Below are 20,123 nucleotides of genomic sequence, written 5' to 3' on the forward strand. Positions count from 1 at the left end.
CTATATTTCCTTCCATCACGACCTTTCCTTCCATCACGACCTATACTACCTTTCCTTCCATCACGACCTATACTACCTTTCCTTCCATCACGACCTATACTATCTTTCCTTCCATCACGACCTTTCCTTCCATCACGACCTATACTATCTTTCCTTCCACCACGACCTATACTATCTTTCCTTCCATCACGACCTTTTCTTCCATCACGACCTATACTATCTTTCCTTCCATCACGACCTTTACTATCTTTCCTTCCATCACGACCTATACCATAGTTCCTTCCATCTCCACCTATACTATCTTTCCTTCCATCTCCACCTATACTATCTTTCCTTCCATCTCCACCTATACTATCTTTCCTTCCATCACGACCTATACTTTCCTTCCTTCCATCACGACCTATACCATATTTCCTTCCATCTCCACCTATACTATCTTTCTTTCCATCACGACCTATACTATCTTTCCTTCCATCACGACCTATACTATCTTTCCTTCCATCACGACCTTTCCTTCCATCACGACCTATACTATCTTTCCTTCCATCACGACCTATACTATCTTTCCTTCCATCACGACCTATACTATATTTCCTTCCATCTCCACCTATGCTATCTTTCCTTCCACCACGACCTATACTATCTTTCCTTCCATCACGACCTATACTATCTTTCCTTCCATCACGACCTATACTATCTTTCCTTCCATCACGACCTATACCATAGTTCCTTCCATCTCCACCTATACTATCTTTCCTTCCATCTCCACCTATACTATCTTTCCTTCCATCACGACCTATACTTTCCTTCCTTCCATCACGACCTATACCATATTTCCTTCCATCTCCACCTATACTATCTTTTCCTTCCATCACGACCTATACTATCTTTCCTTCCATCACGACCTATACTATATTTCCTTCCATCACGACCTTTCCTTCCATCACGACCTATACTATCTTTCCTTCCATCACGACCTATACTATATTTCCTTCCATCACGACCTATACTACCTTTCCTTCCATCACGACCTATACTATCTTTCCTTCCATCACGACCTATACTATCTTTCCTTCCATCACGACCTATACTATCTTTCCTTCCATTACGACCTTTCCTTCCATCACGACCTATACTATCTTTCCTTCCATCACGACCTTTCCTTCCATCACGACCTTTCCTTCCATCACGACCTTTCCTTCCATCACGACCTATACTATCTTTCCTTCCACCACGACCTATACTATCTTTCCTTCCATCACCTGTACTATCTTTCCTTCCACCACGACCTATACTATCTTTCCTTCCATCACGACCTTTCCTTCCATCACGACCTATACTATCTTTCCTTCCACCACGACCTATACTATCTTTCCTTCCATCACGACCTTTCCTTCCATCACGACCTTTCCTTCCATCACGACCTTTCCTTCCATCTCCACCTATACTATCTTTTCCTTCCATCACGACCTATACTACCTTTCCTTCCATCACGACCTATACTATCTTTCCTTCCACCACGACCTATACTATCTTCCCTTCCATCACGACCTTTCCTTCCATCACGACCTATACTATCTTTCCTTCCATCTCCACCTATACTATCTTTCCTTCCATCTCCACCTATACTATCTTTCCTTCCATCACGACCTATACTTTCCTTCCTTCCATCACGACCAATACCATATTTCCTTCCATCTCCACCTATACTATCTTTTCCTTCCATCACGACCTATACTATCTTTCCTTCCATCACGACCTATACTATATTTCCTTCCATCACGACCTTTCCTTCCATCACGACCTTTCCTTCCATCACGACCTATACTATATTTCCTTCCATCACGACCTATACTACCTTTCCTTCCATCACGACCTATACTATCTTTCCTTCCATCACGACCTATACTATATTTCCTTCCATCACGACCTTTCCTTCCATCACGACCTATACTACCTTTCCTTCCATCACGACCTATACTATCTTTCCTTCCATCACGACCTATACTATCTTTCCTTCCATCACGACCTATACTATATTTCCTTCCACCACGACCTATACTACCTTTCCTTCCATCACGACCTATACTATCTTTCCTTCCACCACGACCTATACTATCTTTCCTTCCATCACGACCTTTTCTTCCATCACGACCTATACTATCTTTCCTTCCATCACGACCTATACTATCTTTCCTTCCACCACGACCTATACTATCTTTCCTTCCACCACGACCTATACTACCTTTCCTTCCACCACGACCTATACTATCTTTCCTTCCACCACGACCTATACTATCTTTCCTTCCATCACGACCTATACTATCTTTCCTTCCATCACGACCTATACTATCTTTCCTTCCACCACGACCTATACTACCTTTCCTTCCACCACGACCTATACTATCTTTCCTTCCACCACGACCTATACTATCTTTCCTTCCATCACGACCTTTCCTTCCATCACGACCTATACCATCTTTCCTTCCATCACGACCTATACTACCTTTCCTTCCACCACGACCTATACTACCTTTCCTTCCATCACGACCTATACTATCTTTCCTTCCATCACGACCTATACCATCTTTCCTTCCATCACGACCTATACTATCTTTCCTTCCATCTCCACCTATGCTATCTTTTCCTTTCACATCAACCTTATGCAGTACCTCAGAAAGAACAGACACCGAGATATTTTCCAATCTGATTTATTATGAATACAATGTAAAACAATAACAAGTAAATACAAAATACAAGCAAAGCAAAAAATGTCACATGACTTAAAAATTAACATGAAGTAAGTTGTATTGGATGATATTTGTGACACTCTTAGTGTCGTAATGTCCGAAAAATATTCTACATTTACTGATAGTGTATTATCTCCCTTTACAGGTAAAAGCCGTCATACGGTGTGGACATTCCCACACTTCTACAATACAATTCATCATTTTTTTTCACAAATCAGTTTCGAACTTGCACACTCTCCAGTTTTTCAGATGCACGGGTGGGATTCTACAACAGTTCAGTAGTACTGGGCATAGAACTTCCAAACATTAATGATAGGGAATTATATATTAGTACACACAAGACTGAAATGTCCAGACTTCTTCTATAAAATAAATGGAATGCAATTAAGATTCGTGCTATACAGATGTAAATATGGAATAGGAATGAAATAGACCAGTGACTCCCCAGACCTGTAGAAATAAAGGTTTATATAACTGATACACATTCCTGTTGTAATGGTAAGTACATGTACCAAGGGCCTACAGCCTTACGGATCTCAGATGCACGCGCGTTACTCATTGTCCGAATATCACAATGTTTCCTCTGGTCCTTTACTATGTCTGTTGTAGGGTCCTACTCAAGACTTGGGGCCTGTTCGTTTATGCAGACAAACCGGTTCGTCTGTTTTTAAATGTAATTTCAGGTATATATCTTGACGAACCTGCAGATGCTAATGCAGGCCTTGAAAACATTTGACAAAGATCGTCTGAAAACAACAATAATTCACCATGTCCGTCCTTATTTCATAATCGAACAATTCTGGTCCATTCGTTCAACCGTTTGTTGGGACGAGAGAAAAGTTGGGCTTAGGGTCGGACGTGCAGCCCTACATTTGATACAGCGTTAACGTTACTGAGTGTCGGGACGTGCAGTCCTACATTTGATACAGCGTTAACGTTACTGAGTGTCGGGACGTGCAGTCCTACATTTGATACAGCGTTAACGTTACTGAGTGTCGGACGTGCAGTCCTACATTTGATACAGCGTTAACGTTACTGAGTGTCGGGACGTGCAGTCATACATTTGATGCAGCGTTAACGTTACTGAGTGTCGGGACGTGCAGTCCTACATTTGATGCAGCGTTAACGTTACTGAGTGTCGGGACGTGCAGTCCTACATTTGATGCAGCGTTAACGTTACTGAGTGTCGGGACGTGCAGTCCTACATTTGATGCAGCGTTAACGTTGCTGAGTGTCGGGACGTGCAGTCCTACATTTGATACAGCGTTAACGTTACTGAGTGTCTGGACGTGCAGTCCTACATTTGATACAGCGTTACTGAGTGTCGGGACGTGCAGTCTTATCATTACTACAGGTCACAACCCAGTGCATCACACAAGCATTACACTCAATCGTGTTAGATCTATAACTCCAATCATTCCGTTGGGTGTCGTGTCTGGAACCTTCATTTTGTTGTTATAAATGTCACTTGATCGACCTCAGTGTGTCAACTTTAACATTTTACGATGTATCATTATTAAGGCTGGAGATTGTCAACGATACTTTCTGTAGTCAAGCTGCAGATTGTCTATTTCAGTGGCGTCTTCCAAATCAACATAACAACGATTATCTAATCAATGATTGCTAGTTAAATACAAATGTATATGTTACAATGTTAAATAGAAAACATGACACATTTTATGAACTATACAAATGAAACATGGAACCGATAACAGTGAGATTATCTTATACTAAGTCCTAGGTAATACACTGTGTTGATGTTTCACATATCTTATACTAAAGTTCTGTTACAGATGTTTCACATATCTTATACTAAAGTTCTGTTACAGATGTTTCACATATCTTATACTAAAGTTCTGTTACAGATGTTTCACATATCTTATACTAAAGTTCTGTTACAGATGTTTCACATATCTTATACTAAAGTTCTGTTACAGATAGTCCTACGTAATACATTGTGTTGATGTTTCACATATCTTATACTAAAGTTCTGTTACATATAGTCCTAGGTAATACATTGTGTTGATGTTTCACATATCTTATACTAAAGTTCTGTTACAGATGTTTCACATATCTTATACTAAAGTTCTGTTACAGATAGTCCAACGTAATACATTGTGTTGATGTTTCACATATCTTATACTAAAGTTCTGTTACAGATGTTTCACATATCCTATACTAAAGTTCTGTTACAGATAGTCCAACGTAATACATTGTGTTGATGTTTCACATATCTTATACTAAAGTTCTGTTACAGATGTTTCACATATCTTATACTAAAGTTCTGTTACAGATAAGTGTTAGGGGAAACAAATGTATTGATGTTTGACATCATTTCTACACGAACAAATAACACAGACTTATATATAATTACATAATAACAATTCACATATACAGTGTGTATCACATTGAAATACTGCATACATAATGTACGTGTATCACAGGAAAATCTCGCCACTTTTGATTGGCTCTGGCGTCACCGAATCACCCGGGAAAGGCTGTCGAGTCGAGCGTGGAGAAGCTAGGAGCTGGCGTTAGGGACGTGCCCATGTTGTGGTAGCCGGGGAGGCGGTCCATACTGATATCCGTTGTGTACAGGTTGGCGGTACTAGACTGTATCTTGTCCTCTAATGCACGCGCGGCCACTCGGTCTCTTTTCAGTTCACGGAAGTTTGTAAGCAGTAAGGGCACGGTGAGAGCGGCAAGGACAACAGGAACCGTACTGGACAGCGCTGATATAATGAGTGACCACGGAATGTCTATAGTTTCCCGGCCAGCCAAGTCAACATTCTCCTTTATCAGTTTTCCTATTGCTACCCATACAGTTGTACCTGGTAACAAACACGGCATACATTGTATAAAGGCGGGCAAAGTATGACTTTACAGGGCCTACAACAAAACTACAATTATCTATTATTGTGTAATTAAAATCATGATTAAAAACCCATGTAACTATTGTAAAATTACTACATTACAGTAAGATGATTAGGCGAATTAAAGCCCTCACTGGATGTAGGTCAAATGTCAAAATTACAGCCCCCGCCGGATGTAGGTCAAATGTCAAAGTGTATGTCAGAGTGACATACTTTTGGCATGAGGTGATGTTGTGAGTTTATGGCCATGACAGTCAAGCCAGGTGAACTCATACCCCACGTATCACACTTAGACTGATGTCCGCCAACTCCATGGCTTTAGTCAACCAAAGTGAAAGGAAGAGGGCTGACATACATGTCATAGTTGACACATTTCTCGCCATACTGAATGTCGGATATACCGATCAGAGGTTAAAGAAGCTACACCGTATTTTGTTATATGGGTATATCTTACATGTTCAGTCTTAAATAAAATGTAACTTCTTATGAATTATGTTGTCTGATAATTGAATGGACGTTTTCATTTAACTGTGATAAATTATATATAAGTCAATATTTTTCGCACGTTTCTATGGACAATTATAAGGCATTCAAGAATCTTTTCTATAGTCTAAATTTTATGTGCTTCTTAAACATGCATATTACAAAGGTTTAATATCCAGTTTACAGGAAGGTTATTATTTTCTAACGCACCGGACGGTTATTCTTTTCCAACATACCGGAAGGTTATTCTTTTCCAACATACCGGAAGGTTATTCTTTTCCAACGCACCGGAAGGTTATTCTTTTCCAACATACCGGAAGGTTATTCTTTTCCAACGCACCGGAAGGTTATTCTTTTCCAACGCACCGGACGGTTATTCTTTTCTAACGTACCGGAAGGTTATTCTTTTTTAACGTACCAGAAGGTTATTCTTTTCCAACGCACCGGACGGTTATTCTTTTCCAACGCACCGGACGGTTATTCTTTTCCAACATACCGGAAGGTTATTCTTTTCCAACGCACCGGACGGTTATTCTTTTCTAACGTACCGGAAGGTTATTCTTTTTTTAACGTACCGGACGGTTATTCTTTTACAACGTACCGGAAGGTTATTCTTTTTTTAACGTACCGGAAGGTTATTCTTTTCCAACGCACCGGACGGTTATTCTTTTCCAACGCACCGGAAGGTTATTCTTTTCCAACGCACCGGACGGTTATTCTTTTCTAACGTACCGGAAGGCTATTCTTTTCCAACGCACCGGAAGGTTATTCTTTTCCAACGCACTGGAAGGTTATTCTTTTTTAACGTACCGGAAGGTTATTATTTTTTAACGTACCGAACGGTTATTCTTTTCCAACGCACCGGACGGTTATTCTTTTCCATTGCACTGGACTGTTGTTCTTTTCTAATGTACCGTTTTGCGGCAAATTATTTTGATTTAGTGTTAATGATCGGTATATCTGGCATTCCGTGTGGCCATTCGTTATGGAATAAGATATTCGGAAATGGACATAGATGTCACTTCCCTCTCCCGTATTAACCTTTGTTGACCATAGTCTGAGAGTTAAGGAACAACAGTCCGGCGTTGGAACAACTGCCGGTGTATTTTTCCTTTACTATTGTGAGTATATTTGATGTAGGTCAAAGGTCAAAGTATAGGTCAGATAGACATGGTTTTGGCACATAACATAAATGTACCGCCTTGACCTTAGCTGTTGATAGGACGTTAAACAAATAAAACCAAACCAAACCAAACCAAACCTCGCCTTTAGATGAACACGCACCCCATTGTACAAAGTTAAGTGACAAGTAGTGACGAGCCCGGACAAGCTAAAGCGCGGGTGCCCTATGTCCCCCTCCCCGGTTCCCTGTGGCGGACTAATTATTGTACAGCTTTATTCAAATCGGAAGTAAATTATAGTACAACTATATTTATACAACAACTGTTCAAATTACAATAATGCTATGATTGAAGTATACATACACAGTCCTACGAACCTTATGGTGATGATCGTGCCGATATAAGCTCTACATCCTATTGTACATAGCTAACTCTACTACTTCGTGAATTGAAAATCGAATCTTCAAACAGCAACGAAAACAATTTACGAATACCGGTGTTAAAGGAGAGTTACTGGTGCAATAACGTTATTGACATTTCGAAGTAAAACTGCACCTTCAAAACAAATGTAATACCTGCAACGACAAGGAGGACACTCGCGCACAGGCCAAACGACAAGGAATCTTTGCTGGCTCCACGCTGTCTGTAAATTGTGCCAAGGACTGTGGCAGCAAGGCACACACACACTCCCACCATCGTCTCGATCTCATATTCCAGGAAATTGGCTGTAAAATCAAATAAAACAAAATGAAACAACTACAATACCCTTCAAACTTATACTAATACCTACAGACGTTAATTACAACTACAATACCTACAGACGTAAATTACAACTACAATACCCACAGACGTTAATTACAACTACATTACCTACAGACGTTAATTACAACTACAATACCTACAGAAGTTAATTACAACTACAATACCTACAGACGTTAATTACAACTACAATACATACATAAGTTAATTACAACTACAATACATACAGACGTTAATTACAACTACAATACATACATAAGTTAATTACAACTACAATACCTACATAAGTTAATTACAACTACAATACCTACAGAAGTTAAGTTAAATCAAATAAATATTAAACTTTTAGAATCAATCAGACTAGTGGTCTAGGGAGTTCTTTTGTCAACTGGAACTACGTGTTATCACATATGCAATGTAAATTTTGTTATGAAGTAACTGAGGAGCAATGTTTTGGTGTAATTCTACAATTATCAAGTTGGATGTATAAAGGGGTTATTACCTAGATTACAGTACATTGTACGATTGTATATCAGATAAAATCAATGTTATCAGGCTCATCAAGAAACCGACTTTTCCGGACAAAACTGTATCAGAATCCATTTCGGGATAGGGACCGTATAGTAGATAAGTAGTCCGAACTAAGAACGCTTTTAACAGTATGAGATGTGTAGTGTGCCTTGGCAGTCGTGTATCCCGCGCCTCACGCCATACAATCATTCATATCAGTTTACGCAATTTCAGGACGTAAAATGTATGACGTTTAGGAGAACGACACACCAATTACATACACTAGTAGGCATGACCTTCTATTAATTCAATTCACACTCCAATACAACACAACACCACAAAACACTAAACAAAAACACTCTATAATACAGCACACCAGACTATTCGAAAGCACACACAAAAACACAACCGACTTACTAAAACACGAGAGAAAAGTAGACTCACAACACAACACAACCGACGTCAGACTACAACCAACACATTACGAAAGACAGATAACACAAAATCAAACAATACCGCAACAGATACCAATCAACCTAAGATGACTACAAACCACAACAACAACGCGACATCAGACTACACACCCAACAACACCGACAATGACTACACACTAATCAGCAAAGTCACCAACAACACACCAACACATATCAGAGGTATTACAACAACAACAAAGACGTACATACACAACACAACACCCGACAACGACTAACACATACCAACAACGACAATAGACTACACAACGACAACCACCGACAGATTACATTACAACACACAACCCACAGATTAATTCACAACTCAACATACCGACAGTTAAACTACACACATACATCAAGAACAACACTTACAGACTTATACACTAAACACTACAGAAGTTCTACAAAACACAACACACCACATGACGACTACACAACACAACACAACCGAAGAAGACTACCCAAACAAACACACTATACTGACGATAACAATACACCCACGAACCGCAGTCACTACTATATACTCACACACATGACTTTGCTACAGACAACTAGCACACTAACACCTACATATCAGATGACACACACAACCACACCGACATAGACTATCACAACACAACACTGTTACTACAACAGGCTACACACACACACTCGATAGGACATACACAAACACAACACCCGACGAAGACATACTACAAAACCAACACAACCGACATATAGACTAGCCAGAACACACACACACCACAGTACGACTACACAAACACAACACACAACGACATATAGACTACACAACACCACAACAACTACACAAACACCGACAGACAGACTACACACAACAACCCATCCACAAGTACCCAAAAACACGACTAGACAAACTACACAACCACATAAGACACCGACAGACCTACACAAACACAATCGACTACACTACTACACAAACAAACAAACACACCGACAGATAGACTACACAAACACAACACCGACAGACAGACTACACAACACAACACACCGACAGACAGACTACACAAACACAACACACCGACAGACAGACTACACAACACACCGACAGATAGACTACACAAACACAACACAGACACACCCTACAACAAACTACACGAAAACACAACACACCGACAGACAGACTAACAACACACACACCGAACCGACATACTACCAAACACACACCGACACGACAGTAACTACACAAACACAACCACACGACAGATAACTACACCCAACCCCGACGATCACAAACACACACACCAACGACTACCAACCGAACACACCGACATACAGCAACACAAACAACACACCGACATACAGACTACACAACACAACACACCGACAGATAGACTACACAAACACAATCACACCGACTAGACGACTACACAACCAACATCACACCGACAGACAGCTACACAACACACAACCACCGACTACAGACGTACACAAACACAAAACACCGAACAGATAGGACTTAAACAACCACATCACATCGACAGACAGGACTACACAAAAACAACAACCACCGACAAACAGACTACCACAAACACACACACCGACAGATATGGTACACAACCACACACACCGACAGACAGCCTACCACAAAAACAACACACGGACAGACAGACTACACAACACACGACAGATTCAGACTACACAAAACAACACACGACATACAGACTCACAACACAAACACACCGACCAGATTAGACTACACAAACACAACACACCGACAGACAGACTCACAAACACAAACACCGACAGACAGACATACACAACCAAAACAACGCCGACAGATAGACTACACAAACATCGGACAGACAGGACTACACAACCACAACACACCGACAAAAACAACACACGACAACTTACACACAACACACACAACAGACTACACAAACACAACACACCGACAGACAGACTACAACACAACACACCACAACACACATCGACAGATAGACTACACCCCAACATCACACACAACACAAACACAGACATACTACACAACACAACACACCGACAGACATACTACCAACCACCACACACCGACAGATACTACCAACCCATCACAGACCAAGCACTACACAAACCACAACACACACATCAAACCACTACGACACACACAACACCCACAGAGATAGTACACAAACACAACCACCGACAGACCGCTACCAACCACAACACAACACACCGACAGATAGACTACACACACACACAAACTAACACAAACACACACGACATACAGACTACACACAAACTACCAACACACCCAACCGACAGATATCTACATCAAACACAAACACACGCTAACAGACATACTACACAAACGACAACAACACTACATACAACTACACACACCAACATACACCAACACTAGACACTACCCAACACAACACACACACCGACATACAGACTACACAAACACAACACACCGACGATAAGACTACACAACACACAAACACTCAACAGACTAACATAACACAACACCACAAACACTACAAAAACACAACACAACCAACAACGACTCCACAAACACAACACAACACCGACAAGATAGACTACACAAACACAACACACCGACAGACAGACTACACACCAACACACCTACAGACAAACACAACAAAGCAACACCTACATTACGACTACACAAACACAACACAAAAAACACACAACACAAACACAAGTAAGACTACACAAACAACACACAAAAAACTCACAATCAACAACACAACACAACCGACAGACAACTACACAAACACCACGACAGCTACAAACAAAACACACCAACAGAAACTACACAAAACACACACACAACCTACACAACAACACACCGACGCATTACTAACAACACAACACACACAGACATAGACTACACAACACAACACACACACAGAAACTACACAACACAACATCCGACATACAGACTACACAACCACAACAAACCCGACATACATACTACACAAACACAACACACGAACAACGACTAATACACACAAACACAACCACAACACACACGACAGATAGACTACACAAACACACACACACAGTAGACTTCACACAACCACAACACACCGCACTACATCCTATACAGACTACCACAACACAAACCGACATACAGACTACACAAACAACAATCGACAGACAGCTACACAAACACAACACACCGACATATAGCTACACACAAACAAACACACACGACATACAGACTACACAAACACAACACACTAACAGACAGACTACACACCAACACACAGACATACAACAAAACACACGACATAACTACAACACCACACAACAAACCACAGTATAGGCTACACAAACACAACACACCAACAGACGACATACACAACACAAACACACGACAGAAGACTACACAACCCACACAGAATCACAACCACACACCACATGACTACCACACCGACAGACAGCTACACAACACAACACACCGACAGACAGACTACACAAACACAACACACCGAGCAGACTACACAAACACAACAACCGCAACAGACTACACAACACCCGACATCGATAGGCTACCAAACACAACACCCGACAACATACACAACACCGACAGACAGACTACACAAACACAACACACCGACATACAGACTACACAACACAACACACACCGACAGATAGTCTACACCAACACAACACACGCACACGACAGTACATACACAAACACACACAGACAACACCACAAACTACACACACCAAGACAACTACACCGACAGAAGAGGCTACACAACCACAACACACCGACAGCATACTACACAAACACAACCACCCGACAAAGACTACACAACACAACCACACCGACAGACAGACTACACAAACACAACACAACCCGACAATACAGACCACATCACAGATACTACAACAGAACACAACACACCGACAGACAGACTACACAAACACAAACACAACCGACAGACAACTACACAAACACAACACAACCCGACAGAGACTACACAACAAACACAAACACAAAACACAGACATACTACACAAACACACACACCGACATAGCTACACAACCACACACACGACAGACCTACGAACATACAACACAAACACACACAAACACCACAGAAGAACTACACAAACACAACACACCGACAGATAGACTACAACAAACACACACACCTGACAGACGATACTACCCACAAACACAACACAACATCACGACATAAGACTACAACAACACACACACCTGACCGAAGAACACACAACACACACAGACAGACTAACAAACAAATACGACGACAGACACACAAACACACACCCGACAACAAACTACCAACACAACACACCGACAGACAGACTACACAACCACATCACACCGACAGACAGACTACACAAACACAACACAACACACCGACAGACAGACTACACAAACACAACACACCGACAGACAGACTACACAAACACAACACAACACACCGACAGACAGACTACACAACACACCGACAGACAGACTACACAAACACAACACACACAGACATACAGACTACACAAACACAACACACACACAGACAGACTACACAAACACAACACACCGACAGACAGACTACACAAACACAACACACCGACAGATAGACTACACAAACACAACACACCGACAGCTAGACTACACAAACACAACACACCGACAGATAGACTACACAAACACAACACACCGACAGACTACACAAACACAACACACCGACAGATAGACTACACAAACACAACACACCGACAGACAGACTACACAAACACAACACACCGACAGATAGACTACACAAACACAACACACCGACAGACAGACTACACAACACACCGACAGATAGACTACACAAACACAACACACCGACAGACAGACTACACAAACACAACACACCGACAGACAGACTACACAAACACAACACACCGACAGACAGACTACACAAACACAACACACCGACAGACAGACTACACAAACACAACACACCGACAGACAGGCTACACAAACACAACACACCGACAGATAGGCTACACAAACACAACACACCGACAGACAGACTACACAAACACAACACAACACACCGACAGACAGACTACACAACACACCGACAGACAGACTACACAAACACAACACACACAGACATACAGACTACACAAACACAACACACACACAGACAGACTACACAACACAACACACCGACAGACAGACTACACAAACACAACACACCGACAGATAGACTACACAAACACAACACACCGACAGCTAGACTACACAAACACAACACACCGACAGATAGACTACACAAACACAACACACCGACAGACTACACAAACACAACACACCGACAGATAGACTACACAAACACAACACACCGACAGACAGACTACACAAACACAACACACCGACAGATAGACTACACAAACACAACACACCGACAGACAGACTACACAAACACAACACACCGACAGATAGACTACACAAACACAACACACCGACAGACAGACTACACAAACACAACACACCGACAGACAGACTACACAAACACAACACACCGACAGACAGACTACACAAACACAACACACCGACAGACAGACTACACAAACACAACACACCGACAGACAGGCTACACAAACACAACACACCGACAGATAGGCTACACAAACACAACACACCGACAGATAGGCTACACAAACACAACACACCGACAGACAGACTACACAAACACAACACATCGACAGATAGACTACACAAACACAACACACACACAGACAGACTACACAACACACCGACAGATAGACTACACAAACACAACACACCGACAGATAGACTACACAAACACAACACACCGACATATAGGCTACACAAACACAACACACCGACAGACAGACTACACAAACACAACACACCGACAGATAGACTACACAAACACAACACACACACAGACAGACTACACAACACACCGACAGATAGACTACACAAACACAACACACCGACAGATAGACTACACAAACACAACACACACACAGACAGACTACACAACACACCGACAGATAGACTACACAAACACAACACACCGACAGACAGACTACACAAACACAACACACCGACAGATAGGCTACACAAACACAACACACCGACAGATAGACTACACAAACACAACACACCGACATACAGACTACACAAACACAACACACCGACAGACAGACTACACAAACACAACACACCGACATACAGACTACACAAACACAACACACAGACAGACAGACTACACAAACACAACACACCGACAGATAGACTACACAAACACAACACACCGACAGACAGACTACACAAACACAACACACCGACAGACAGACTACACAAACACAACACACCGACAGATAGACTACACAACCACAACACACCGACAGACAGACTACACAAACACAACACACCGACAGATAGACTACACAAACACAACACACCGACAGATAGACTACACAACCACAACACACCGACAGATAGACTACACAGAGAGATGATAATGAATAAATCAATATATTCAAACAGTTTTAATAATATTGTCTCGTACCTATGTTGAATCTTCAAATATAGTTTGGGTTTTAATCTTGTATTGCAAAAGAACGTCCACTTAGTTTTTAACTCATCCACACTACAAATTGCTACATTTTGTATCTAGAGCATATTAGAATAAGAGACCCGAGAGGGATCTTAGCGCCCACCATTGAAAGATCTTTATATGTACTTGTTCTATGTATGCTCCTTTCTCTACTTTGATGATTTCATAACAAGTAAGCTTTCAGATGAAATCTAAGAGAGATCTTAGAGAAGTGTTTCCGGTGAATTAGAAATAGCGATGTTAACTTCAACTGTCAGCAATTTTACTTTCTGGATCGGACTCTAAATCAAATGGGCACAATCAGGGACAAAGTGAACCTAATTAAATTCCAACTCTCCGCCATTTTGTTTTCTTTATCAGACTTAAAACAAGAGGCCCATGTGCCTTAAAGGTCACCTAAGTTTTGAAACATTTTGAAATGTGTTCATGTTGTTCATGTGACTTTTGTGAGGTGTTTATGTCACCCCGACTGTGTGAGGTGTTCATATGACCCCGACTAATGTGAGGTGTTCATATGACCCCGACTGTGTGAGGTGTTCATATGACCCCGACTAATGTGAGGTGTTCATGTGACCCCGACTGTGTGAGGTATTCATATTACCCCGACTGTTGTGAGGTATTCATATGACCCCGACTGTTGTGAGGTGTTTATGTCACCCCGACGGTTGTGAGGTGTTTATGTCACCCCGACTGTTGTGAGGTGTTTATGTCACCCCGACTGTGTGAAGTGTTTATGTCACCCCGACTGTTGTGAGGTGTTTATGTCACCCCGACTGTGTGAGGTATTTATGTCACCCCGACTGTGTGAGGTGTTTATGTCACACCGATTGTGTGAGGTGTTCATGTGACCCCGACTGTGTGAGGTGTTTATGTCACCCCGATTGTGTGAGGTGTTCATGTGACCCCGACTGTGTGAGGTGTTTATGTCACCCCGACTGTGTGAGGTGTTTATGTCACCCCGACTGTGTGAGGTGTTTATGTGACCCCGATTGTGTGAGGTGTTCATGTGACCCCGACTGTGTGAGGTGTTTATGTCACCCCGACTGTTGTGAGGTGTTTATGTCACCCCGACTGTGTGAGGTGTTTATGTCACCCCGACTGTTGTGAGGTGTTTATGTCACCCCGACTGTGTGAGGTGTTTATGTCACCCCGACTGTGTGAGGTGTTTATGTCACCCCGACTGTGTGAGGTATTTATGTCACCCCGACTGTTGTGAGGTGTTTATGTCACCCCGACTGTTGTGAGGTGTTTATGTCACCCCGACTGTGTGAGGTGTTTATGTCACCCCGACTGTGTGAGGTATTTATGTCACCCCGACTGTGTGCGGTATTTATGTCACCCCGACTGTGTGAGGTGTTTATGTCACCCCGACTGTGTGAGGTGTTTATGTCACCCCGACTGTGTGAGGTGTTTATGTCACCCCGACTGTGTGAGGTATTTATGTCACCCCGACTGTGTGAGGTATTTATGTCACCCCGACTGTGTGAGGTGTTTATGTCACCCCGACTGTGTGAGGTGTTTATGTCACCCCGACTGTTGTGAGGTGTTTATGTCACCCCGACTGTGTGAGGTGTTTATGTGACCCCGACTGTGTGAGGTATTTATGTGACCCCGACTGTGTGAGGTATTTATGTCACCCCGACTGTGTGAGGTATTTATGTCACCCCGACTGTGTGAGGTGTTTATGTCACCCCGACTGTGTGAGGTGTTTATGTCACCCCGACTGTGTGAAGTGTTTATGTCACCCCGACTGTGTGAGGTGTTTATGTCACACCGATTGTGTGAGGTGTTTATGTCACCCCGACTGTGTGAGGTGTTTATGTCACCCCGACTGTGTGAGGTGTTTATGTCACACCGATTGTGTGAGGTGTTTATGTCACCCCGACTGTGTGAGGTGTTTATGTCACACCGATTGTGTGAGGTATTTATGTCACCCCGACTGTGTGAGGTATTTATGTCACCCCGACTGTGTGAGGTATTTATGTCACCCCGACTGTGTGAGGTGTTTATGTCACCCCGACTGTTGTGAGGTGTTTATGTCACCCCGACTGTGTGAGGTATTTATGTCACCCCGACTGTTGTGAGGTGTTTATGTCACCCCGACTGTGTGAGGTATTTATGTCACCCCGACTGTGTGAGGTGTTTATGTCACCCTGACTGTGTGAGGTATTTATGTCACCCCGACTGTTGTGAGGTGTTTATGTCACCCCGACTGTGTGAGGTATTTATGTCACCCCGACTGTGTGAGGTGTTTATGTGACCCCGACTGTGTGAGGTGTTTATGTGACCCCGACTGTGTGAGGTGTTTATGTCACACCGACTGTGTGAGGTGTTTATGTCACACCGACTGTGTGAGGTATTTATGTGACCCCGACTGTGTGAGGTGTTTATGTGACCCCGACTGTGTGAGGTGTTTATGTCACCCCGACTGTGTGAGGTGTTTATGTCACCCCGACTGTGTGAGGTGTTTATGTCACCCCGACTGTGTGAGGTGTTTATGTCACCCCGACTGTTGTGAGGTGTTTATGTCACACCGACTGTGTGAGGTATTTATGTCACCCCGACTGTGTGAGGTATTTATGTCACCCCGACTGTGTGAGGTGTTTATGTCACCCCGACTGTGTGAGGTATTTATGTCACCCCGACTGTGTGAGGTATTTATGTCACCCCGACTGTGTGAGGTATTTATGTCACCCCGACTGTTGTGAGGTGTTTATGTCACCCCGACTGTTGTGAGGTGTTTATGTCACCCCGACTGTGTGAGGTATTTATGTCACCCCGACTGTGTGAGGAGTTTATGTGACCCCGACTGTTGTGAGGTGTTGATGTGACACCGACTGTGTGAGGTGTTTATGTGACACCGACTGTATGAGGTGTTTATGTGACCCCGACTGTGTGAGGTGTTTATGTGACCCCGACTGTTGTGAGGTGTTCATGTGACACCGACTGTGTGAGGTGTTTATGTGACCCCGACTGTATGAGGTGTTTATGTCACCCCGACTGTGTGAGGTGTTTATGTCACCCCGACTGTGTGAGGTGTTCATGTGACACCGACTGTGTGAGGTGTTTATGTGACCCCGACTGTATGAGGTGTTTATGTCACCCCGACTGTGTGAGGTATTTATGTCACCCCGACTGTGTGAGGTGTTCATGTGACACCGACTGTGTGAGGTGTTTATGTGACCCCGACTGTATGAGGTGTTTATGTCACCCCGACTGTGTGAGGTGTTCATGTGACACCGACTGTGTGAGGTGTTTATGTCACCCCGACTGTGTGAGGTATTTATGTCACCCCGACTGTGTGAGGTGTTCATGTGACACCGACTGTGTGAGGTGTTTATGTGACCCCGACTGTATGAGGTGTTTATGTCACCCCGACTGTGTGAGGAGTTTATGTCACCCCGACTGTGCGAGGTGTTTATGTCACCCCGACTGTGTGAAGTGTTTATGTCACCCCGACTGTGTGAGGTGTTTATGTCACACCGATTGTGTGAGGTGTTTATGTCACCCCGACTGTGTGAGGTGTTTATGTCACCCCGACTGTGTGAGGTGTTTACGTCACACCGATTGTGTGAGGTGTTTATGTCACCCCGACTGTGTGAGGTGTTTATGTCACACCGATTGTGTGAGGTATTTATGTCACCCCGACTGTGTGAGGTATTTATGTCACCCCGACTGTGTGAGGTATTTATGTCACCCCGACTGTGTGAGGTGTTTATGTGACCCCGACTGTTGTGAGGTATTTATGTCACCCCGACTGTGTGAGGTATTTATGTCACCCCGACTGTTGTGAGGTGTTTATGTCACCCCGACTGTGTGAGGTATTTATGTCACCCCGACTGTGTGAGGTGTTTATGTCACCCTGACTGTGTGAGGTATTTATGTCACCCCGACTGTTGTGAGGTGTTTATGTCACCCCGACTGTGTGAGGTATTTATGTCACCCCGACTGTGTGAGGTGTTTATGTCACCCCGACTGTGTGAGGTGTTTATGTCACCCCGACTGTGTGAGGTGTTTATGTCACCCCGACTGTGTGAGGTGTTTATGTCACACCGACTGTTGTGAGGTGTTTATGTGACCCCGACTGTGTGAGGTGTTTATGTGACCCCGACTGTGTGAGGTGTTTATGTCACACCGACTGTGTGAGGTGTTTATGTCACACCGACTGTGTGAGGTATTTATGTGACCCCGACTGTGTGAGGTGTTTATGTGACCCCGACTGTGTGAGGTGTTTATGTCACCCCGACTGTGTGAGGTGTTTATGTCACACCGACTGTGTGAGGTGTTTATGTCACACCGACTGTGTGAGGTGTTTATGTCACCCCGACTGTTGTGAGGTGTTTATGTCACACCGACTGTGTGAGGTATTTATGTCACCCCGACTGTGTGAGGTATTTATGTCACCCCGACTGTGTGAGGTGTTTATGTCACCCCGACTGTGTGAGGTATTTATGTCACCCCGACTGTGTGAGGTATTTATGTCACCCCGACTGTGTGAGGTATTTATGTCACCCCGACTGTTGTGAGGTGTTTATGTCACCCCGACT

General features: G+C 43.1%; 1 protein-coding gene across 1 annotated transcript in view; it reads right to left on the reverse strand.

Moving 5' to 3' along the window:
* Window positions 1-4,699: 4,699 nt before the first annotated feature.
* Window positions 4,700-20,123, reverse strand: part of LOC117329176 — a 33,087-nt gene continuing 17,663 nt past the window's right edge. Inside the window, exons 2-3 of the mRNA XM_033886959.1 lie at window positions 7,803-7,952; window positions 4,700-5,581 (exon numbers count right to left, since the gene is read on the reverse strand). Of these exons, the coding sequence (XP_033742850.1) occupies window positions 5,235-5,581; window positions 7,803-7,952 (497 nt within the window). The 3' untranslated portion in view covers window positions 4,700-5,234. The remainder of the gene's footprint in view (window positions 5,582-7,802; window positions 7,953-20,123) is intronic.

Source organism: Pecten maximus, chromosome 1 (genome assembly GCF_902652985.1).
Source record: "Pecten maximus chromosome 1, xPecMax1.1, whole genome shotgun sequence".
Lineage (NCBI taxonomy): Eukaryota > Metazoa > Mollusca > Bivalvia > Pectinida > Pectinidae > Pecten > Pecten maximus.